Source organism: Drosophila rhopaloa, unplaced genomic scaffold, assembly GCF_018152115.1.
Source record: "Drosophila rhopaloa isolate 14029-0021.01 unplaced genomic scaffold, ASM1815211v1 contig_163, whole genome shotgun sequence".
Taxonomy (NCBI): Eukaryota; Metazoa; Arthropoda; class Insecta; order Diptera; family Drosophilidae; genus Drosophila; species Drosophila rhopaloa.
The window spans coordinates 14,226,400-14,252,059 of record NW_025335043.1 but is presented as its reverse complement, the minus strand read 5'-3'; the positions used below and the strand labels follow the sequence as shown (position 1 = coordinate 14,252,059).

The 25,660-nt window shown below is 41.8% G+C and overlaps 1 protein-coding gene across 17 annotated transcripts in view; it reads right to left on the bottom strand.

Moving 5' to 3' along the window:
- The window catches only part of LOC108052880 (supervillin), a 124,442-nt gene that overhangs the window by 38,162 nt on the left and 60,620 nt on the right, over positions 1-25,660 (bottom strand). For 6 of the 17 annotated variants that reach the window (XM_044458191.1, XM_044458189.1, XM_044458199.1 and 3 more), the window contains 8 exons: positions 21,088-22,720; positions 17,115-17,443; positions 13,834-14,289; positions 12,882-13,330; positions 12,515-12,614; positions 10,521-12,114; positions 4,964-5,541; positions 3,777-3,890 (listed from right to left, as the gene is read on the bottom strand). In XM_044458191.1, the coding sequence (XP_044314126.1) occupies positions 3,777-3,890; positions 4,964-5,541; positions 10,521-12,114; positions 12,515-12,614; positions 12,882-13,330; positions 13,834-14,289; positions 17,115-17,443; positions 21,088-22,720 (5,253 nt within the window). Of the gene's footprint in view, positions 1-107; positions 1,904-1,973; positions 2,271-3,776; positions 3,891-4,963; positions 5,542-10,520; positions 12,115-12,514; positions 12,615-12,881; positions 13,331-13,833; positions 14,290-17,114; positions 17,444-21,087; positions 22,721-25,660 lie in introns of those variants that run through there. The other 11 variants (XM_044458196.1, XM_044458203.1, XM_044458190.1 and 8 more) reach the window with 8 other exon arrangements.

The window sequence follows — 25,660 nt, the reverse complement described above, 5'->3', positions numbered from 1 at the left end:
GAAGCGCCTAGAAAAGCGCAAAACATGCTTAAGCTTGCAAAAGATCATTAGAAACATTCAAATACTCACTCAGTCTCAGAACTTTTTCCCACCGATTCTTAATCTCCTTTTCTTTAGCACATTTCTTGGATTTATTTTCTCGGTTTAACAACTTCCATTAATTAAATATTACAATAATAATAATAAATGTAATACATACTCATCATAATATAATTCCGTTTAAGGTACAATTCGTTTTTAAATGTAAATAAAAAGTAGTGATTTATGTATAAATAAGCACAAAAGCAGTTTCGTATAATAATAATATAAGATATGGGTTAACTGGAAGTTTTTGCTGGCCAGACATATAATATACGAGCCGTTGGGAATAAAACTGTCTCTTGGTTTAAATACATGCCTAACGTTTATAGTTTTGCTTTTTATTACTTCGTTTTCGTTTGACATTTCTGTGGAATTTTCGTTTCGTTTGTTTTTATTTTTTTATTGGGATCACTACGAGACTACTTCAAAGCGAATAGTTGGGGGAAATGGGATCGGGCGCATCTATCACACTGAGCGCAGGACCCACACGAAGAGAGCGTAATTTTTGGGTTCGGAAATGAAAATGAGGCTTTTTGGGGGATTTCGAAAAATTGGGAAATTTTGAATGCTTGGCCAAAATAGACAATTTTTCAGCCCAGTAGTTCGCCGTACAACAGCTTGAAGTTCTTGCCAGCCGCATGGAGTTCATCGGGTGTGACCTCAATGTCCTCGAAGCTGGAAATGCTTGCCTTCCGCCGGTTGATCGGCGAATGTGCTCTCTTGGGACTTGGCATGGCTGTGGGACTGGTGCAGCCACTGGAGTAGTGATCCATGGACAGGGGCCGCGTCCTCTTGAGCAGCTCCCGTCGCTTGGACACCACAGTGGTGATCGGGGGCAGTCGGACGTGCGCATTGGTGGCCTCCACTTGGTTATTGGGCGGCAGCGATTGTGTTTTCAGCAGGGTGGTCGTCGTGTTGAAGCTCTCCTTCACGCCAAAGTACTTGGCGAACCGATCGTCCACATTGGGAGATCGCGTGGCTATAGTCACGGAGGTGATCTCGGTGGTGTGGCGACGATTCACAGGTTGCGGCTGCGGCTGCTGCTGTTGCACCAGCCGGGTGATCTTCCTGCGCATCTCGGACACCCTGGGCGGAGCTCGTTCCGATTCCTCCTGGTTTTCCTGCTGATTGGAGGCACAGTTCTCCTTGCCCGAATCCGAACCACTGTCGCTGGTTCCATTCGACAGCTTCTCGGTGTTTAGTTTCTCCTGCTGCTTCTCGATAAACGGAGACTTCACCTTGCCAATGGTTCGTAAATGAACGGAAAGGTTCACGGGCTCCACGTTCTGCAGTTTCACCATGGAAGTGCTCCAGCTGGCGCTCTTGTTGCTGCTGCTGTTGTTGTTGCGGTCGCCGCGGAAGGTATCGGGCATGATCAGCTTTCCAATGGTGCGTACGCTTACTCGCAGGGTCGTGGTGTCATCATCTCCTCTGGACGGCGGATCGGTGGCGGATCTGCTCAACACATGGAAGCCATTCTGCAGGGGCGACTCCCTCAGGACGGGGATCTTCTTCCTCAATTGCACCTGGCACTCCTCCTGATCCACCTGCTCCTTCAGCTCCTCCTGCTCGGGCTCGATGATGCTCTCCAGCGTCAGACTAGATGGCTCCTTCTCGTGCGGAATCGGCGAGTAATCCATGGGCGTGGGCGTCACACTGGCACTGCTGGCGGTGGTGCTGCTCCTCGGAGTGGTGCGATCGATGGGTGGACTCCTGGAGTAACTGCTGGTGCGACTGCGGTACCTTCCGCCGCCTCCTCCACCGCTCTCGCAGAGATTGCTGAAGAAGGCCAGACGTTCGGCCAGCGACAGGGATGAGGGCTCTACATTGAGTTGGATTTCAGAGATTAGTTTTTGCTAAAAGTTAATCCTTGTGGCTTTTGCACCACTTACGCATTGCATTTGCTCAGCCTGTTCGGAGATTTTACTTTGAATTTTAGTTAAATTGAAATATTTATTGCTGCTGCTGCTGTGGTTGCCTGTGGTTTCTTTGAGATGTGGCGACTAACAAGAGTCAAAGACGAACTGCGCATTCGGTTATATCCGCTGCCCACACTCTGATGTTGCCGTTGCCGCGATAATGTTTTTTATTTCCCGCTTTACACTATCATCTTGAGCTGCCTTTATCAAGCACTAAATAAACTGACCGACCGTCACAAAAGATGATTTTACCCCCTCGTGTAACTGAATCATAGAAAGTTGGTCTGGCGTTTATAAAGCAATTTCTATAATTTGTCACTTTTTGCGCTTGCTTTGTATATATACGTACATATATATCTGTCGTCTTCTCGATTTTCATTTTCATTTGTAACTTTCGATATTGGTTCTTCCACCACGCTTTCAATTGATATGAACTTTCTTTGTAAGCGTTTGAGTGAGTTTTTTGTGTGGGTTAACTGATAAACAAGCCGCAAATAAATTATGGAAAATTTTGTAAGCGTGGATTGAAATTGTAGAAATAAGATAATAATTAAGTACTACGTTAAAATAATTGGCCAACAATTTTGAATTGGATTTGTGACAGTCAATTAATTAATCAAAATGATTTGACAATTTTATAGATATATTTGCGGTGGCTAGACTGAAACCATTTTTAAGATATCGCAAAATGATTTAATGATCACGTAATAAAAATAATTTCAAACATATTTAGTATTTTTATTTGAGATAATCATTGCTTTTTCAAATGTATCCTTTGTTCCAAACATTTCTGTATGCTAATTATATACTTTTTACTGGCGTCTATCAAGGTCAACGTCATACCACCTTATCGGTAATAAATTTTACAGCGCACTTTTCAGGTGAAACCACAAAGAACATGCTCAAACCATACACCCTCCCAGCTTTCGGCCATAAAAGCAGACTGATAACCGATACAAGAAATGAGGTTACCATTAGCTTCACCCATTTTTCAAGTGTGTCAGTATAATGATATTATGGAACACTTTCAAGGAAGAAGACCCGATGCGAGTAGGCGTTAATAATGTTGTAAATAAAGGCCATAATATTTGGAACGCTTAATTAACTGAGCTAAAGACCCCGATGAAAATATGGCAAATAAATAAATGTGGAAAAATAAATCACGCGCGTCTTAAATTACATAAACATACAGTTGTGGAGAATAAATTGTTATTAGATTTCTCATGCGGCAACAACAACATCAATAAAACAAGTCAAAACAGCAACGGCAACAACAATAACAAGGAGTTAATTCATTTGTTAGAAAACTCAAACTAGCGTAAATAATGAAAAATTCGTAAATGAAAACCGATGAACGCACATGCATGGAAAATCAAATTAGTGTATGAATTTGTATTGCAGTTTTCCATTTCTTTTATTGCGCAACTTAACGTGGGTTGCATTTTTTTGCATCTCGAATTTGGCACTGGTTTTTATGCGTCCAATGCGAATTTGTTCGAGTTAATTATAAATTAGTCGCAGGCGAGTCAATAAAAAAATTATATGTAAAAATAACGAAAACAGACACAGTAAGCAACAACAATAAATCTTTTTCTTATTAAATATATATGTTTTATCATTCCAAAATGAGCATCGTGCAAATTAAACAAAAACGTAAGTATGGCAAAATTGAGAGGAACGTTAAAAACTAGAAAAGCTGGAATCTATTTAGATTTTCAAAGCTGATCTAGGTACAACCTCCCTCTCTTATGAATTTATAAATGTATATTAACTTACCAAATTCCCCATCTATCGTTGCATTGGGCGTGGAGAGCTCATCACTTTGCATGGAATTCTCGGCTGCAGTGGAGGAAACCTCTGCCGATGCTGGTGGAGATTGACGGGAGGCTCCTGAAACAGAAATTTAAAGTAAGTTTATTCCATTGTATTTCTGAAAAATGGGCTTTTGGTTGCCTATTGGCTTCATCATCTGCATATCTGACCATCTGGATTAGTGAACCATAAACACAAACATAATAAGATTTTCACCTGCATTCTGAAATCTCATTTTCAGGATACTGGGAAAAAACGGACAAGAAAAAGTTTGTGTTTTTAAGTGCACTACAAAAAAAGACACTAGATTGGCATTCTACTCAAAGGGGGTCTAGTTATTATTACATGATTTTTATACTGTCTCGATAACAAACTCTAATCTCGAGTGACCTGAGCCATATTCCACCATACACATTACAAAAGTTACCCAACACGCAAGCCGCAATTAGTTGCTGATTGCCGGAGACGGCGACTTTTCACAGTGCGGGTGAGTGTGAGGCAAGTGACATACATTTTACAGCTTATTAACTTGGCCAACAACCATGAGAGGCTTGCAGCAACACCAACGCTAATGGCAATATCTGGCAAACACTCTGGAAAAAGCGTCACACACTGACCAGCAGGGGATTTAGCTAATTAAATTTCGCGCAAGTTAGGGGTTTTGTTGGGGATCTTGAAGGCTACTTCTAAACAAACATTTAAGTGTTTGCTTTGGAGTTATCTATTGGTCGCCATAAAATATTTCCATCTATTATTGCCTCTAAAATACTTCTTACCTAAATATGTGTTCAAGTTTGTTTACTATCTTTAATAACTAACAGGCTTATCCATTTCTTAATATTTTACACAAACTGGGCGAAATTTGTTGTTTCCATGAGATTCTTGAATATCTGTGCCCTTAAATATTCCGGCCCTAGCCCAACTCTAACTCTAAGCTGCTCCCATTCTGGCGACTGTGCTCTTGGCCTTCTTGTTTCGGTCCGTTTGCGACATGGGCCAACCAAGTTCGCAGTGCCACCGGTTCAACTAAGCGGTCGCTGCTCGTCTGCTTTATTGCTTCATGCTAATTTCTGCAAAGCCAGCAGATGATGCTTATGGTGGGTGAATGGGTTCGCGACCTGCATCACCAGACCTTCTTCACAACTACTAACCCGTTGTCCGATGATTGCGCGACTGCTCCTGCAACTGCTGGAACATATTGGCCCTGGCTCGAACGCTGTTGCTCCGCGTTAAACCACTGGGTGGTGTGGCGGTGGTTGCGGTGGTGGCTGTTGAGTTTCCAGATGCGGAAGCGGCTGTCTCATCGCTCAGCGACTGAATGGCCGAATCCTCCTCCAAAGCGGACATCTCGAAGATGTGCTCACTGTCCGTGCCGATGGATAGAGTTAGCTGTTCGCTGAGATTGACGCTGTCGTTGACTGAGTTTTGGCGAGCCAACAGTGAGGATTGCGGTGATGATGGGCCACCGGCAGCCTGACTGACAAGGTGAACAACTCGGGGCGACTGCAGCGGTTGGGTGGAACTGCGGGCCAGGCGGAACGAGGTTCCAGCTCCGGAATTCGTCGACGATGATAGCAACAGTGGCGCGGGCACGTGGCTGAGTGGCTGTCCTGTTATCGGGGAAATCAGAGGTGGCTGCGGCGCGTGGGTCAAGCGGATGTCCAGTGGTCTGGTGGGCTTAAAGGCCGACGTGGCCGAGATGTCGAAGGGCGCGGAGTTGGCTTTAAAGCTGCAAAAAGAAAGAGAACACACATTTGGTTAACACACATGTATAAAAAGAATCAAGATGGGTCATACAATTTGTGGTTTCCTATGACAAATTATCTGATTGTTTTGGCATTTTAATAGGAATATTTATTTGCCTGATAAAACAAAGAATTTACAAATAATAATTCATTTATTGCGCCTCACAATAACCAACCACAATGAAAAAGTTTAAGACAATTGACATGAGTACAGAAAAGTTTTAAAATAATTTGTGGTTATATCAACTTTAAATAATTATGTGAGATATGCATTTTGGTTATAGATAAAGAGTTGTCTAAGAAACTTTTAGGTTTTTAACCTGTTGAAATATATCATTTGGTAATTGTTTATTATTATAAATAATAAAACTAGGTGTTTTCATATTCGATACAGTTGAGTTTTTGAATCAAACTAACATGTCATTAGAAAATGAAACTCTGGCTTTTATACCATGCAGAAATTTACATAACAGTGGCCTTAAATACACTGTGAATTTCGTTGTGGACCTTCATCTCTATCATTCTCTCTGTCTGACAACAATACTCGGACATAATTATAGGCAATTTTGGCCAACTTAATTATGTTTTGGTGGTGAAACTTTTGCGCTGCCGACTGATGCTTTTGTTGCTTTGGATTAAGCCTCCAGGGGAGTGAAGGTAAAAGTTTACAAGCCATTTGATGGCCAAAAGAATTAGCCAAACTGTTTTAGCCATAAAACGCTGGCAGTGAAAGGTAATTGAATTGATGATAAGAAAAGGAAAATCTATAATAGCTAGTGTACGTTTTTCCCCACAGACTCCATATAAACTTGCCAGTTTATCACCCTCTTAAAAAGCCTCTTGAAATTTCTTTTCTATATTTAGTCTTTTACCTACAACTTGTTAGGCTCTTGAGTTTTTCCAATATTTGTTTTGTTTATCAGGCCCATTTTCCTCGCCTGGCGCACATCGAATGTTAAAAGGAGGAAGCGGAAAATAACAAAAAAACTAAAAATATACAACAATTTAAATGCAACAACTAAGCTAATTGGATTTTGGATGAGGGAGGAAAGGGGAAAAAGAGTCCGTGAGAATTCTCTCATTCAAATTTCAAATATTTCGAAACACAAAACATGATAAAAGGCAACAGTTGCCGAGAAATATAAAAAACATTTGACTGTAGATGATCTAATCGAAGAGGATCAGGGGAGCAGGCCTATATATATAAAAAACAGCTCTCGTTTTGGCCAACTTAGTGAGTACACAAACCAGAATATTTCACACCAAAACAACACATATTTATGCAGACATTGGCATTGCTATTTTACGATTTATAATTTAAATATTTTTCGCCAATTTGGCACAATTTATAGCTCGTTGATTGGGCACTTGAATATTGGAATATTCGTTTGGGTGCACAAGTGCACATTTTCATGGAATTTATTTTTAGCACATTACGAAATTCTTATTTGACCGAAAAAAACGGGCATTTTCATGGCACATTTCTTTGGTGTTTTCTGCGTTTTTCCCAAACTTGTATTTTATTTACTACCTTTTCCAAATCACACGCGGTGTGTGAGCCCGTCAGCCGGCAACTGGTTAAGAATTTCCGAAGGGAACGTGGTTTTTCTTCCACTATGCACACATATAGAGAATATACTATCTGGTTCTGCACCTGATAAGAAGGAGACCGAACGACCGAACCGGGCAGCGATTTAGTTGATAAATTTATCAGTTAGTTTCGATTTCTTTTACACACACTATTCACTATTTACTATTTATTCACTCATTTGTCAAGCGAAGAAAACTATATTTTTCGATATTTGTTTTTGTTTTTTTTTGTACGTAAAATATATATTTTATATTTCAGCGCTGCTGCTGGCGGATACGTGAAAATTGAAAAAGCGATCGCGAGCAACTGAGCGCAAAAATTGTACAAACAAAACGCCGAGCAGAAGAGCGTCGGCAGAGAAAAGTTGGGTGGTGCGGTGGCGAGAGCGGGGTGGTGCGGTGATTCGGTGCTGCTCTGCCGCCGTCGACGTCGCAGTCGGCAAATTTAAATTATTTTCAGCTTTGTTTTCTTGCCTTTTTTTTTTATTGCCAGTGCTTTATATTTATTTTGGTATGGTATTTTCCTTCTTTTCCGCCGTCTGGCTGGGAAATGTCTTCGTTGGCTTTTCTTTTGCGGTGGGTTTTTCTTCGACTCTTTCATTAGTGAAAGAGAAATTTTTAGAGATCGAAGAGCAGGTGGGAATAGCTATTTCGAAATGAACAAACATTTTGGAAGAAAATTTGAACATATACTAAAAGTCTGCATTTGTTATTAAACAAAAATACTGATAAGATTAATAGTTTTTAAAAGTTTTTCTTTAAAAAGCAGCTTGCAGACCTATTCTAATTTAATATTTTTGAAAGGCATGAAAATAAATGTATTGCTTTTAGCTCTGTCATTTTTACTTTTAGTTTTTTTTTTTTGGTTAGAATTTGTGAATGGACCGACTAAGGTGTGACACGGATTATTTATTTATAGAAGACGTAGACTCGCGAGATATTTCTTAATGGCAGCATAAAACCATTATTTAACTCATAGAAAATCTGCAAAGTTTTTGTATTGACATATTTACGATTGGGCTATTAAACGGATTCTTTTTTAATCTAAAAATATCTGTGTTACTTTGTTTCTGGTTATCTTATCGGGAGATTAGGAAAGATACAGCATAACTTTGAATTGGACATATTTGAGCTTTATCGATTTAATCGTTGGCAACACATGTCACCGTGCAATATTTGTACTATCTCAATGCCGGCGATAATTGTTTGCTTTTTTCCCTTTTTTTTTTTGCTTTCACAAATTTTGAGTTCGATTTTTGGTTTCTTTGTTACCGTTTTCTGATATACGCCTCAAACATTTTTTCGCTCTGACGTCGCTGCAGCAACAACATGGAACGACAGTCGCCCTTCTCGGGAAAGTCCTCCTCGTCTAAAGGTTATGTCACGGAATCGGGAGAAGATACGAAAGTATCTGTATCGAAACGCGTTCGCCTGCTGCAACCTACTGAATGCAACTGAATGCGAATATAACTACAAGTAGGGAACGTATGGGCAGCATAAATTTCACGGCACAAAGCGTCGGCAAAAGTGCAAAAGATATTGACAATACCGTTCGCTGAATGCAAATGTGACAGCCAGCGAGAGTGTGAAAACAAAAGGTATACAGAACAAACCAGGCTTATATTGTTATTGTTGGTTGATTTTTTTTTTTGGTTTTTTGTTTTTGGATGGGAGTGCCAGAGTGGAACAAAAGCACCTCCAAAAAACAACAACAATAATAATAACAGCAAAACACTCACCGGCAACAAACACATAAACTGCTGACATAAAAACACAGTTAAACAAGAACTGGCAACTTTGTGCCGATGGGAGTGGAAGTGGAAGTGGAAGAGGTGCTCTATCTTCTAGTCGAAATTCTAAAATGCTTTTAGCGAAGAAACTAGGTTTACGAGCCCAACATTGGCCAATCCACAATTCGCAGAAATTACCCATCCTAGGTGAGAATTTGTGGCCAACAACAGCTAATTGGTTTGGGAATGATGGTAAGATAGTACTTGATGCTAGTCGATATGGTTGCGGTTCTAAAGTATGAGGAAATCAGATGTTTAAGTGTTTTTGTGTAATTTTCTGTTTTCCTTTGCAGAGTTGAAACCTCATATTATGCTGTTTCGTATTGGTTTAAATAATCAGTCGATTTAATAGTAATAATAATAATAGTTTTGGTAATACTAAATCGTTAGAAATTACTATATTTAGGTGTACAAATATTATAAAAAAAGGCTACCTTTCTGGCTCTAAAGAAATTGATTATAATTTATGAAAGAAAAATAAACTTAGAAAATGTACAAACACTTCATTTTCTATATTTAAACCTCAAACTATAAAGTCAATTAAATATGAAAGGCAAATAAATCATCTTCCAAATGTCGACCTGTTTGAAATGTATTTCTTGACATCCCCTCCCTGCAAACGGGTAAAACCAATCGACCTTCTATAATCGCCAGACCATTACTAACCTTTATTTGTATTCCGCGCACTTTCGTGTTCTTGTTGGCCTCAATAGTTGCGCAGGTAATTAGGCAAGCAATAAGCTGCTTAAGTGACACCAACAACAGCAAGTCGGGCCAATAAAAAATAAAAGGCGGCAAAGAAAAGTGAATTATATGACAGCGAATCGAATTGAGGTCAACAGCAGAGGATTTCAGTGGCTTGTTCGAAAACCGAATTTGTTGACATTTGAATACGGTGCAATAGATAAGCAATTAAAATGTTGCCAAAAATATGCCCCTAGCAAAATGTGCTGAAAATTTCATCAGAATTGTTTAATTTATGGCTACGTGGTTAGCGGAGTATGTCCACCATAAAGTTAATTAAGCCGATCATGACTGGATTATAATGTCGGCTATGGCATATGAATGGACTAACAACTGTAACATTTTCCAGTTGACAGTGGCGCACCATGATGGTATAAATATTTATAGGCTCGGCCAAGTGCCAGCCAGAAATGTGCTCGGCGGACCAAAAATAGCAATGAATGCGAGTATATAGACAAATATTGCTCCACGCAAACACAGATACGGATTCGTATTCGGATTCGGGGGCTGGAATTCTTGGGACCATCGAAGCGTAAACTGGCGTCCGCTGCAGAATCAGTTGACAGCTTGACAGGCCACACGACGTATGCGCAATTTACGAGGGAGAATGAGGCAGTTCGAATGGAAAATCTCTAAAAAAAAATTACAAAAAACAAGGATCTTTACAAGAATTCTATTTTTATGAGTATCCTGTAATAATGTTGAAGTTTTCATTGATCCTTACTTTTTTTTTGTAAAACTTTAAAAATGACTCTCAACCTTTTTCATAGTTTTTTTGGGGTTGCTAACTTTTTGCCACACCACTTAATATTATAAAATGAAAAGTATTTAAGACTTACAAGCTCATCTCCTCGTTGGTCACGGGCTGTGTTTTGTACCGCTCCCTCTGCATATCCCTGCGCAGGACACTCGGCTTGAGAACCCTTGGTGTGGGTGGACCTCCCAGCTCCATCGATGCCTGCAACGGAGACTCCCAGCTGCTGTTGGCCCCACCCGCGGCACGGGATGTGGGCGTGGACAGCATCTCCATGCGCTTTATACGCTCCGCCACCGAAATGCTCGATGGTGTGGTCACAAAATCCACTGGTGTGCTCGGCGCAACCTGTGAGGTGGCAATGGCATCCAGTGCCGCTGCCAAATCCATCCCAGGCTGGACATCCTGACGTTCTAGGGAACGCGTGCGCCTCTTCAGCAAACTGGGAGACGAGTGGGAGTCATCCACATCATGCGAAGCGGAGCCCAGCGAACGACGCTTCGAAGGCGAGTCTGACTTCAGAATTGAGGATAGGGAATCATCGTGCTCCAGGCCACTCAAATCGAACTCCTCGCGACTGCTCTTACGAGAGCTCTTCAATATGGGGCGAATCTCATGTTCATCTGCCTCGCCAAAGGACTTCTTTTTGAGTATGGGCTTTGGCGGACGCACTGCCTCCTCGCTAGAGGTGCTCTCCTGCTTTAGGATGGGTCGAATCTCGTGCTCTTCACCGTCCTCAAAGGTAATGCCATCATGGGCGGCCAGTTCAGCCGCAGCCAAAGTGACAGCTTGCGAAATGGAGACATGCTTGTGGCACCCTCCATCCGAGGGTGTGGATAGCGAATCCTTCTTCTTCAGGATACTGTGTGGCTGGCTCTCCGTGGCCGAAGGGCATCCATCGCTCTTGCTGCTGTCGTAGCTGCTCTGCTTAAGGATTCCATGCGCCTGGGCAGGACTCAATCCAGTTCCAGCTTCCTCCAGCGAATTCCTTCGTGCTGACTTGATGAGGATGCTACGTTCGTCGGGTGAATGGGAACGGGAGTAGTAGCGGGATTCATCCAGGCTCGATCTTTTCTTGAGTATTCCCTGCCGTTTGCATCGGCCAGCTCCTGCCAACGGATGATCCACCACGCTGGAGGAGAACGTTACCGGCGACGGGTTGCTCGAGGCACTCGAGTTGCATTCGCCCAATCCATGCTCCTTCTTCTTCAGTATGGATACAATTTGATTGGGTGCAGGTGGTGAATTCTGGTTTGCTAGTCCCGCAGCTGCTCCACCTTCATCCGAGCTCTTCCTGCGCATTATGGCCGATATTTTCTGGCCTTCATCCGCCAATGGTTGTTGTTGCTGCGCCTCAGATTGCTCTGCAATCTTCTTGATCTCCGCCAGATCGGTTTTGGTCCTCTCGTTGAACTTCTGGGTGACACTGCGGGCCACGGGGGCATGTAATGGTCGCGGAGCGGGCAAAACAGCGGTCATGGTGCGCACTGGAACCTCCGGATGTCGTACGGCCGGTATAAACTGACGATAGGACTCCGAAATCGAAGTGGATTCGCTGCAGGAACTTCTCTGTGGCGTTTGCAGCAAATCCCTCAGAGCATCATCATCGCCAGGAACCAGAGGACGGGCCATGCCCAGTTCGCGACGTCGGCGACGGCGGGTTGAAGAGGCAACCTCATCTGCAAGAGAATATCAGGGAATTAGTAACCAATCAATAGTAATTATTAACTCAAAAAGCAGCCACTGGGCTTAACACGTGCATAACATTAAATGGGGACTTGGCACAGCTTGGATTTTAACATATTTTACACAAGTTCTTTCAATGAAAAAGCTTTCACGACGCAGCACAAAATGATTTAAATGAAAGTGTTGAAATTGGTATTTAAAATTTGTATGATTCTGAGACGGTAGGAGCCACATGACGCTTGAAGATCGAATGATTCAGAGTGAGGTCTGTCATCTTTGCGGCCTCATTGGATAGCTATTCAAGCTTGAAGTCACTCCCAATTTGGTGCCATGCTGATCATCTCCCCTTTGGGCTGCTGTTTGCTGCACTGCATCCAGTTGTTGCCAACTTACCGCCATCCTTGGTGGCTTCCTCGGTCAACGAACGATTCAAATTCGATTTCCGTTTGGCCGACTTGTCGCGATCTCCCAAACGACGTGGTGATACCTCGGGCTAGGGAAGAAAATTAGAAAATTAGTGATCATATTAAAGATGGAACCACCTTAAAAGGTGAAACTAAGAGAAGTATTCAACTAAGATAATTATTAAAAATTTATAATTTAAATAATGATTTTTACATTTTCCGAGAGATAAGTATATAATTATAGATTTAATTATAGATTTGAAAAGGTCGGTATATGAATAAGTTAAAAATGGAAAAGCATTAAAATTATTTTAGTTTCACCTCCAAATGTGGTTTACTTTAAATGTGTTCCTTACCGTTCTTTTGTGCTTCTGCACGGGACTCAATTGCAGATTAGCCAAGTGGTCACGTCGTCCATTCTCCGCGTTTTCGGTGCTCATTGTGGAGCTTCGTGGTCGCATCCGGAGTGTGCATTCGGCGGTGGCCCTGGGCGGACTCACTGTACCACCCGTAAAGTGCAGTTCGCTGAGGTTCTGCTTCATGGAGACCCCCGAACCTACGGCCACTAAAGTCTGGCGTCTTTGAGTGGGCGGTGTATCCACCGGTTGGGAGGCAGATCTCGCCGGGATCCTACTCGGATTGGCTGTTGCAGCTGGCTCCGAGTTGAATCCACTAGCACCTGGCGACTTGGGCGATAGCTCCGAGCTGCTGAGCCGTCGATGGGTCAGAGCTCCTCCGTTGCTGGAGGTTCTTGGGGATACGGGCGAACTGTAGCGCTGGCGCTGCTCCTCTTCCTTCTTTTTATCTGCGGGTGGGGTTGGAAAATGGAAAACGCACACGATATTGAGGGTGATGAAATGCGAGCGTGGTTACACAGACAAAAACGTATAATCGTTTTCTACAAATACTTTTACGAATTTTTATAAAATTGTTGAATTTTATTAAGGTTTGAGTCCAAAAAAAAATAATGTTGGTTTTAGTTACTTTAAATAAAGTCGATTTTTGTATAATCTTTTTTATATTGACATAAAAAATATTTTGATAATATTACTTTATATGTTAATGTAATGTAAATATGTTTATGTTAATATTTGCCAAATACAGTATTGAATCTTTCATAAATCAAACCATCATAGAGAATCTGTTTTAGATGTTCGTCTAATTTTTTCTCTGTGTTTTACTACACAACATAAATGCACACAATACAAACTACAGTGGTTAGACTATGGGGATATGGATTTGGAAATGTGGGTAACCCGATGACCTCCACCAATTCAGGGATAAAGATTAGAGGGGCAGGAGACTCACCAAGCGCGGCGGCGCGCAGGCGACTCGCCTTAGTGGTGCGAACCGCTGGCGAGGATTGGGGCGAGGTGGTCGAGGAGGAGCAGCTGCCGCCGCTGAGGAGCGGACTGGCAATGGCCTGTGGAGGAGCAATGGTGGACTGGCTGCCAAGACGCAGCGGCGACAGGGGATTCTTGCGACGCTTAATGGGCGAACCAGCAGCAGATGTTGCTGCCGTGCCGGTGGATGTTGCTGCTGGTGCTGCTGCTGCAGATGTGGCTGTCTTAAGCACAATTAACGGCGCTTTGTTGGCATTAGCTAGGGGCGGCATGGGCGTGGCGTGTTGCTGTTTAGTATTGTTGTTGCACGTGCTGTTGTTGCTGTTGCGTTGCCTGGCGTTGCAGTTGTTGTTTCTGCTGTGGCTATAAGTGCAATTAATACTGCATTTGCCAGCTTTTCCTCGACTTTGGCTGTTTGCTGCTGTTGCATTTCGTTGTTTACGTTTTTTCATTTTTTGTTGTGTATTTTTTAAGAGGGTAAATGCGTGGAGTTTGTTGTTTTAGTAAGACATTAAAGCTTATGATTGCTGCTTGTTGTGGTTGCTGCTGCTGTTGCTGTTGTTTTTGTGTGTGCGTGAATGGCTTGGGATTGCATAATGCAAATATGGGGGTCTGGGAGAAAAACTCAAGTCAACTCCAATCTAATGGCTAGCTGGCAAAGATTGATTGGTGTGGTGACAAACACGAAATAGTTGCGAAAGTCGTTTGTGACAAAAGAAAAGCATTAAGCCCAAAACGAAAGTTTTCGAGCCGATCTCGGGTCATTAGGTCCCCATTTAACGATGATGTATTAACTTTGTCTACATTATTGGACATTAAACTGACAGAGTAAGCGATTAGATTATCGTCCAACGATTAGATTTCGCTCACAAATAAACCAGAATTTATGACTCTCTGAAGAGGTAAGTGTGGGAACTGTTTAAATATGGCTAATATTTACCCAATTGTTATTAATAGAAGAAATAGCAATCAATATTAAGAGTTTGCTAAAATAAATGAAAAAAAAATAATTAGGGGAAAACTAAATAGCTGGAAAATCATAAATATTTCTAATGAGTGATCGACTGATCTCAAACAGGATCCCTTCAGAAAACCAATTGCTAACTTCCCTTTGGATTCTGCATAGCGAAAATAACTTGAACCACTGTAATCCGTCTCAACCTTGTTTTTGCCCCTAGGGTTATGTAAAACCCAGGCGATTTCATAATCCACCCAGAAGACGGGGCAAAAGAAATGGGCGAAAAAAACATTTTTCGGCAAATCATCTGCCAGCATCTCCGGAATCTGCCCGTTCATTGCCTTCTGCCGTCTGTCAAAGATCAGTGAACGCTCTAAACTTTTCGGGGCGATCGTTGGCCCTCTAGACAGCGCACAAAAATCAAATTAATTCCACATAAAGTGAATCGAAAAATTGCCAAATTGGTAAATATTGAAATCAATACGCCCAGTGGGAAAACAAAGACTCGAAAACAATTGAACCGAAATCGATACGGCAGATCGATCATCATCATCATCATAGATGTTTATTGATTTTTTGGCAGCTGCCCCAAGTTCTGTGTGGCCACAAATGCTTACTAAATCTTTCCGATTAAACGGAAACTTCCCAATAACCATGTGATATGCAGATCTATGTCAACGATCTTCGGGGAGACTTTCTCAAGAGCCCGAAAACCGTTATAAGAGAAATACAGAAGACTGTCAAAATTTTATGAAACCCTTGTCCAACCATTGATAATAAACCCGATTCCGATCCATTCATTGATAGATAAAGTAAAATTGGGCACAGCTCGTCGAAGACCGGGTTTTGGGTTGGGATCTATTAGCAATTTTATGGCATCTTTCATTTGCCTAAGTTGCGTGAAGACTGGGCATCGGCTTTATTAAATGACAAACAATTTTATTCATTTATACACAAGAGTTTTGCAAAAAAAAATCAACTATGAGGAAACTCTGAAATCATATTGCGAATAAAAATTGCGCAAATTATCTTATATAATTCGGACTGTTAGATTTTTCTGACATTAGAGAAACCTCGCCAGTCAAAACATTTTGGAATTGATTCGACTTGAAGCGAGTTGCTCAATTGCAATTTGATTTAAATGTTTTGGCCGAAGGTCTCTCATGAGCCAAATTAACATTTGTCTAGAAAACGTTTTCGCTTGATTGGCAAGCCGACAAAAATCTAATTTAGTTTAAATTGCTTTTAAGTGTGCAAAAGAAACGAAGCAACGCGGCGACTCGCCTCTTCCGATGATGGAGTTTGGTTTTATTTCTCGGCTAATTTGCAGAAAACGTTGACAGGCCCACGGTTCAGGGCTGAATCGGCATGGGGCGGGCTAATTACCGAACTCTGGTTGGGAAAGTTTGGCCCAAGAATTAATGAATTTGTAATGTTCGAAGCGAAGGTAAATTAAAGTGTGAGATCAGAAAACGATCGAGAGAAATATCAGTGATTGGTAAAGGTATTTACTGATCTGGCTGACTAAAGGATAATTGTGATATCCAAATGTAATCATTAAAGGATTCTTCAAATGAAAAGAAAATTATAGGAAAAACTGACAATTTAAAGGGGTAGGAAACGGATCATTATTCAAATATCCAAAAATGTGATGATCTACATGATCATTATAAATCTGATGAATGGTTTAAGTACCATAACACAGACACAACGCTTGGGATAATTTTATGATCTAGTGAACCGTTTAATTGATCTATGCCTACAGCATAATCAAAAAGAGATCAGTACAAAACATTTAAATAGGCAGGATCATATAATTATTTTAATTTGATTGATATTGATATCTTACATATTTACCGATGAATTGTAAAGGAAGGGTGTATTGTTGATGCCATGATACGTTAAAAGAGGCATAAAGTAAAGGATAATATATTAAAATGCTGATATTGATATCTCAAGTAGATGATGAAGAATAAAGAGGCCTATAAATTCCCATGGTTGGATAATATAAAGGGATTCTCTCCTATAGAATGAAGTTTGAACAGGATGTATGAAGTAGAGAGGCAAGGGATTGTTCTCACAGATGAATTGAGAGTTTGTTAGGAGCCTTGAATGGGAAGCTGCAGCTCATGGCAAGCAAAGGATCAGTAAAGCAGGCTCTAGCTACGGCGGACATTTTTTCAAAACGCTCAAGGACGAACTGTAACTCGAAACACAAACAGGCAACACAGAGGGACGTCACAGAAGCAACAAACAAACAAACGGAGATTAAGGACTCAAGGACTCACCTGAACTGGCAGATGCAGTGGGACAGGATGATGGGACGATCGCTTCTGGCTGCTGCGGTGGCTCGATGGTCTGAGCCTTAGGAACTTCAACTGGAGGATGTCGCTGCTGGTCATGGGTCATCACAGTGGTGGCTGCCGTCTCATAAGCGGAGCTGTTGCCATTGGCCGAGGAGGAGGGGGGATCGCCACCTGGTCGGTTCCGCCTGCGGGTGGGCGAGGGTGAACTGGAGCTGGAGGAGTCGCCTCCGCTGTGGTGCAATTGTGGCGGCGGCGGCGAGTGTCCGGCGGAACTCTGGCGACTGGCGGAGCGCGTGGTGCGCGTTATGAATCTGCGAAGGCGGTTCGGATTACTTCATTTACTATTTGATTTCTGCGGGATTTGCCATAAACAGTATTTAGTTAATTTAGATTTACACGGAAATAAACACGCGATCAGCAGAGAACACCAAAAACAAAACGGGAAACGAGATCCCAGATCCGACAGATACAAAGATACAACTCTCGAGAGTTCCGCTAAATGCGGCACGGCTAGACGGCAGCAAACACGCTCGGCAACTGCCGCCGGGTCGCCCAGCAAACACAGTGGAAACCCACGGAGCGGCTTTTTTTTCTGTCGGTTATTTGTTTTTTTGTTGTTTTTTTTGGGTTTTGCCGCTTGGTATCTTGCAGATACACAGCCAAACAGCAACAAAGTCACTCGACGAATAACGAAAATCACTCAAAAAGAGCGAAAAAGAGAGCGCCGCAAATTCGCACATTTGCTGCCAGGTAGCAGCAGCAGCGGCATTCGTCAGATACAAGATACAAGATACAAATACAAGCTGCGGCTTTATCTCCCGGCCGTCAAAGAACAAAGCGTAACAAGTCTGTTATTGTTATGGATTGGAGTGACTATTGCACGCATGCGCAACAGCCCAGCCACTCAGATAGCGCAGGTAGCTAAAAGTATCTCAAGCAAAGTATCTCAAAGTCTGCCATGTAAATGATATACACTTCCTCATCGCTGACAATGCATCTTTTGCCCATACAAATATCTGTTTAGCGAGCGAGTGAAGAATTTTGCAGCTTGTCGCAGACATTCAATCAAGCGCAAGACTTCGTCTAGCTGACCGTTTTGTCTACACAAAGAGAAATATATTAAACTAGCCGTATGCGACTTTGTCTAAATTTGTATTTGTAAATACAAAATATATTCATGAATCGCTAAACATATTTGTTACTCTATTCTTACATAAATACCTTTCTTTATATATATATAGATATCAATAGATAGTTCATAATAAAAATGTCTTTATCTTCGGAAGTTCTAAAAGACATTATAAATTATTTTTTTTTTTGGAATATAACTAATTTTTTTGTGTGCATCTTTGAGTTTTTCTGTTTTTTTTTTTGCCAGGTAAACAGACTGCACATTTAAATGTCGCGACGCATCAATGTCACTTCTTTTTGCTTTGTGTAATTTATGATGTCTCGTGCCGTGGAATCATTCAGACACAAAGGCATAATATCTTCCAGTCCGTCCTTGGTATAGAGGTAGGGCATGATCATATCGATCGTTAACACACGGGAAATTTCACGAGGGAGTGATATTCTAGTCTCCAGAAATTAGGTTTAGGGATTAACCCAAACGAATACAATGTGTCTGACATTAGGAAAATATTTTGATGAAAAACCCCTAACATAATTGAAAGGGAAAACGGATATTCTTATTTATATATTTGATTTTAGGAGGAAAGAGATCCACTTAGCATTTTAAAGATTAGACAGTTTTTCTGAAAGCCAATGAGTCATTTCGTTATTTAGAGATTATCTCAGAGAGCTTAACTTTATGTTCAAACTAAAATTCAACTGACTGGAAATTGTATTCATTATTTTTCTTTACTATGGCACCAGAGAGTTTGGACAGTAAAATATTAGACCAAATTTTTTTCAGAGATATAAAAAAGTAAATTTCACTGGAATTTCAAAAAAATTGGATTGATTTTAATTGCTTTTAGATTTTGTTACAGTAATTTCAGCAATCACTTTTTGGGTTAGACTTCCTAGAAGCCCATTTTCAAGGGTATCCCCCGGGCCTTCAGTGGACTGCCTTCAATCTCAGCTTGATCATCATTATGATCATCATCTATTCGCTTTTAGTTTTATATTCTTGATGGTTGACTTTGTTTGTCCGTCAAATGGAAATTTCCATAAATTGTATAAATTGCTAGACGCATATGACGTATCTGCGCTACTGGATGTCCGAGAACTTTCCAACTCGTTGGAAAAACTCAGCGAAAAAATGAAAAGTGATAATAACCAGTTTTTGGGTGGCTATTCGTTTTTTTTTTTGGGAGTCTGCGCTTAGCAGCTGCGATGAAAGCGAAACCAGGACTAGACCATTGACGATCTGGGCCAGGCTAACTGGCTATCTGGCCAACTGGCTGGCCATTAAATGGATACCCAAGCAGACGCAGCAGGTGATCGGATGACGGTGTTGACACCACAAAACGGTGCCTGAGCCCCAGATAAATTCCACACTTAATTGCCGTGCATTCAAATTTTTCCTGTCGAGATTCTTACATTGAATGCATTTTTAGAAAATTGTCTCTTTGGCTCTTCGTTTTTTTCACTCTTCATTTCTTTTATGCAGCGCGGCTGTGTATTTTTATGAGGCATTTTTGTAGCGAAAGCCTATTGGAAAAACTTGTCGCTAGTTTCGGGTTTGGCTGTAAAACAGGTGCTTTCTACGCCGGATTTCTTTTGGGAGAAGGAGGAGAAGTTCGGTTCGAGTAGAGGTTGGGGGTCACATTTTGGAGACAACCACATTCGCTTTGATATATCACATTATAATTGATGGAACCGAAGACCGGCTGCCGCTGCGAATTGCACTCTCCACGCACTGATGCGATTGCCGAAGATGTCGCCGCTGCGATACGATCCCAAACCGAAACCCAAAGAGCATTCCCAATCCCAACCCCAAAACAATGGACCACGTAACACCCGACGGAGGAAAAAAAAGGCGAACAATACATGGATTTCGTTTGTTAACAAGCCCCCTGCCCCTGTGAATCTCGATTTGTTTGGGGGCCCGGCTTAAAGAGAGCCGCCAAGTCGCATTGTATAACACGACGTCGAACAATATGGGTGAAGATAGCATAAACATATATAGTATATGAGGGGCACTCTTTTACAAGAAAAAGGTGGCCCACAATACAGGCAATTTGTTTTGATTGTGCGCCAAGGATTATGTCGGGGAACAGCCTTAAAACGGATTAGGCTCTCAGAAATGGAGAGAGTTTAGCTTCGAAGCAAGTTGCAGCTTTAATGTTGTCCATAAAATGAGATATATACACAATCGAAATCGCATTATATTTGCTGGTTAATCAGCCACAACTTCCGAGAACAAAACGCTTTCACCCTCAACGGTAATCAGCTTGATGACCCCTGAGTAATTCCAATGAAAGCGCACACACAATCACAGTGGCGGTCAACAAAATAGCACTGAAATAAAATTTAATCTCAAGACTAGTTAGATACTTTTTTAACTATGTGAGTATGGCTTAAAATGAAACCTCAATTTAAGTTGTCAAATGAATTTTTTTTTTTAATAAATTTAAGAGGCAGATTTAAAATATCAATTTTTTCTAATTTCAAAGACTCAGCGTGAGCTTTGCTTCACTAAAAAATGTAGATCTCGAAGTTTGTACCCACAATAAATTTAAAATATTTTAGGGAACCAATTTGATTACCGCCACTGTTTATCGAAGCGTACTTAGCTAGCTTCGAGTAACAGCATATGGAGGGGGCAGTGGGCACCCAACACCTGTCCGTAATCAGGACAACCTAACCTTGGCTAACGACAGACTAAAAAGAAGCTAATTATGCGCGTAATTGCTCCCGTTACAGATAGATAGATACATTGAGGGGATGTGGGGGAGTGGAGTTATTGGGGAGGTGGATTCCATGCGGGGATGGGGTCTCTCCGGCTTACCTGCGCGCATTGGTGGCCTGGTGGTGCTGCTGATGATGATGATGAGACTTGGGTTCTACTGGCAATGATTGATGTGCATGCAGATCGTGTTCGAGATGATCGGGTTCTTGGTGGTCTGCTTCGGGATCTGAATAATGATGGTGGTGCCCGTTGGCCCCGTTCATTAGTTGCGTTCCCGCGTTGAGCCCCTGGCTCCATCGCTCCAAGGTGTCGAAGACATCCCCCCGATCCAATTGAGTGGTGCTGTCGCAGTCTTCAATGTCCAGGTCGTGATCGTAGAGGGAGTTCACAATGGCGGACAGTGGTATCTTCGGGGGTTCCACAAACAGTCGCTCTGTATTCACCGGCTCCCCAGCATCGTAGTTTTGAACATTCTGGGATACAGATGGGATGCTGCGGGCCGAGGGCTCCAGACTCCTGGCCAGTCGCAAATTCAGTCGATCGGAGGTGGCTGCCCGTGGTGAGACCTCATCCGAGGCTGCCTCTTCCGGTGGCAGTGAAGTGGCCTTGGCACTCAGATTGGTGACCTTGCGACTAGAGTGCAGTGCCCGCAGCGATCCCTCATCATCGCTGCTGCTGCTGCTGCCCGCCGGCAACTCCTTGCTTGCTCCCACCAGAAGATGTTGCTGGTGTGCCAGCTGCTGTTGCTGTTGCTGCTGTTGCTGCTTGGGATTGCTGCTACTGCCGCCCGAGTTGCCGCTGCTCATCGGGGGATTGAGGTAGTGATGGTGCAGGGGCCAAAAGGTCGCCAGCTTGTCGGTTGTTGGCTTAGACTGTTGCTCCTGATCCTTCTGATCCTTGGGCTGCTGCTCCTGGTCTGCCTTTTCCTGCTCGTTGCTGCTGCTGCTGCTGCTGCTGCTGTTCTCCAGGTTCTTCTCCTTGCATATTATGTCGTATAGAGCGCTAATTGGACGCGACTCACTGCGCACGCGCACCGCTCGCCGGGATCGACTTTGGAATCGCTGCTTGTGCCGGCTATTCCGACCGGATCCGCTGGGATTGACTACGGGTGGTGTTGGTTGTGGTGGTGGTGGACTAGCCTGCTCTACGGGGTGGGTACAACTACTGATGGTGGTGGTGCTGGTTGATGTGATGGGGGAGTGACTGACACCTTCGTGGCTGGTGGGTTCACCTTTGGTAGGGCTCGCAGATCCCTGAGAGTATCTGAAGAAGCGTCCCTCGCTGCCGGTTCTCTGCTGATTCCGGCGCAGTAATCTTGTGTGACTGTCGCTGGACGCAGAGTCGCCACGAAAAAAAGTTCCTCTGGCCTGGGGATTACTTATGGGCAGCGGTGGATCCTTGGTGGCCGAGGAGCTCTTTGGAAACGAACGCTGCTCCACCAACTGTGTACTCGGGGTGCTATAGACACTTCGATAGTTCTCGTTCAAAGCACCAACATCCGACGCATTCGGGGTGTGGATCCTCAGCTGGAGATCCGTGTAGTAGGCGGGCGTGGTGTGGTGATGGAAGTGCGGATGCTGACCACGATAGCCACTCTTCTGCGAACTGGAATCCTCCGAATTGTTGGTCTGCTGTTTCGGCTGCTTCTGCAGTTTCTGTGGCTCAGCTGGTTGGCAGCTAGTTTTGGCAGTGGCAGGTGCTGTGAATAAGTCACTGGAGGCCGCAATGGTTTCTGCAAAACGGAAGAGAAAAAGAACCAAGAGTGAGAGTGGGCTTAATGAAAAGTAACGTAAACTTGTTTCCCCTAATGGTGTTTCCGCTTAATGCAGCAAGATGGCCCCAACTGGGTATTATTACACTTATATTAAAAAAGTCAATACAAGTTTTTTCATTTAAATAATTCGAGTATTTCATTCTTTACTCAAATCACAGTGCCTTGAAAACTTTTAAATTATATACATTTTATTACAAAACATTTTTAAATTCAAAGTATATTTTATATTTCCGTATTTATTTTTCCGAGTGCACAGTTCCCCCCTCATTCCCCTCGTGTGTTTGCTTTTCTAATTCACTTTTTCCGCACCGCACTTGGCGCGTAAAAAAAGCAAATCTTGGCAGCAATTAAATTGCACCTGAGCACTCGGATTAATATATTGCATGCTCTACAGCCATCCCAAAACGCCCCCTCATCTTGGGCTGCCTTCTAAAAACCCCACCCACTAAACACCTACAACCATGTCAAGGTGAGGTGAGGGTTGCCTGCTTTTTATAGCCAAGCATCTGCTCTGGCAATGAGTGCAGTTTTCGTGGGCTTCGTACTTTTGGCAGTGACTGTAGATGTAAATGCAAATCTAATTTGACAACTGCCAAGGCATAAGCGATTAGTTATGCTCTCTGGGCGGCTAAAATAAGGAAGCACACACGAGGACCTAATTAATCTTATATGGGAGAACTCAAACGAAAAATCTCGAATTTTGTTACAGTAAGTAATGCAAGTGATTATTTCATATAAACAATTTATTTGACAGCTGCTGCGCACATTTCAAATGCCAAGAGTCGAAATGGAATTTCACGAATGTGCACAAATAAAATACAACACTTTTTGGCCAAATGTTGAGCAAATGTAAGAGCTCAGCGAATTTTTTGTATCTAATTTATTATGACAGGCAGTCAAAAACGAAGAAAAAAAAATTATACAAATACAATTAACAGACAAATATGAGAGAGACAGAGAGAGTGGAAGCGATCTTTGGTATATTTGTCCAGCAATTACGAATGCCCAGTGAAATTCAAATATTGAAACTGTTAGCACATCTCGAGAGGGCAAATAGAAATAAAGCCGCAGCCGCATATCTTATCAGAGGGCGAAAGCAAACAGCCACAAAGCAAAAGTCAATTTGTAGATCGGAAAAAAGCCACAGCAAAAAGGCGGTTTTGAGGTAGGAAAAACATGGCTTGCAATTAAGTAAACAATGCAAAAATAATATTTCGATATCATAGAAAACTTAGTAATAAGTTATGATCTATTGTATATATGTCACTAATATTTCAGCTTAAAGATATTAAAAGTATAAAATGAAAAACAATTAAAACTCATTATAGGCTTTTTTTAAGTTTAATAACATTCAATTCATCCACAATTAAGAATCATGTTTAATTGCGTTCCATTTTTGTTGCCTAAAAATTCCACAAAAAATTTGTAATTCAATTAGTTAAAAAAAAGCAGACGAGTGTGGGCGAGAATTTGTCGTACTTTAAACTTTTTAAACAGTCAACCCTTCCACTCCTATTGAACCCGCACCAATATACTTTTAAAGGGCATGTTTAACCTCTTTTTGGGGTCACCACATCCCACGCTCAATTAAAAATAGCAATGACAATATGTTGTTAAACGCCATTCCCCTGTCTTAACATACCAATTTTGTTCTTTTTTTGTGTTCTCTTAATTGATTGAAATGTTTTTTTTTTCGCTCAAATACATTTTTGTTTAAATTATTTTCAACAAAATCGCATGGGATTTTTTGCTGCCTCTATTTCTTATTACCTGAGAAACTTTTCCCAGCCAAGTCAAGTGCAAAGAATACATTATAATTGGCAATTGTATAGCAAACCGTATAAAGACAACAAATCTGGTGGGAGGTGCTCACGTGTTTTGCAATTTTCAAAGAATCGCAAATGCCATGAGACATAAACTGTATTTATAGTTCACTGAATTGGAAGCATTTGTTACAATCTAATGAAAATGTTGTCTCGATTGTGACAAATATAATATCGAATTTATGGGAAAATTATACTTTTTCTTCTGCCTGACGTTAAAACAAAGAATGTGAGTAAAAGAATATTGAACTTAAAGGTAAACAGAAGACTTGCACACACCTCCCATGCTTATCGCAACCCAATTTCCTTTCCGGAAAAAACAAAAATAATTGAAAGCAAATATTCGCTTTGGGATTTTGTTTTGCCAACGTGCCAGAAAGATACGATATTTTTAAAAATAACAAGACGAAAATTGCATCCAGGATGACAATGGCCGAGAGTTGAATGTACAGAACTTTATAAGGCTTTGCTTATGGAAAATGGATCAAAATCGTGTACTAAAAGCATTTTATATCCACCCAAAAATATTATATTTCTGAATGCATTTACGCAATGGCTAAATCTGGTCATAAACAAATTGAAAATGAAAATCTAGCAAAGGCAAGTTGCCAGCGTGGGATTCTCCAACATATATGAATGGGTTGCATGCCAAAATCCAAATTCAAACCAGAAAAATAAATAAACCAAGTCGTTGGCACGTTGCCTTATGGGTTATACTACAAAAAACTACGATTTGCAAACAGCTTTGGCGAAAAGAAATCCTCCGGCGCAACTTTAACTAATTATTGAGGGTAAAAACAGCTGGGAGTTCGTGTAACTAAAACGCTTCCAGGGACAATAACAATTACAACATAAGCAATAACAACATAACTGCTGTCAACATTTTTGCGGCTTCGTTGCGTTGAATTACCAAACGCTTCTGTGTGTGGCAGCCAACTGATTGATCGATTGGCCCTTGTCTTCTTGCGTCTTGTGCCACAGACCCGGGTTGCATAATTAATGAGGGGAGGGGCACGGCTTAAACTTGCTGCAAAAATATCATATTGTCAAGGCAATCCCAGTCGGTGGTAGACCA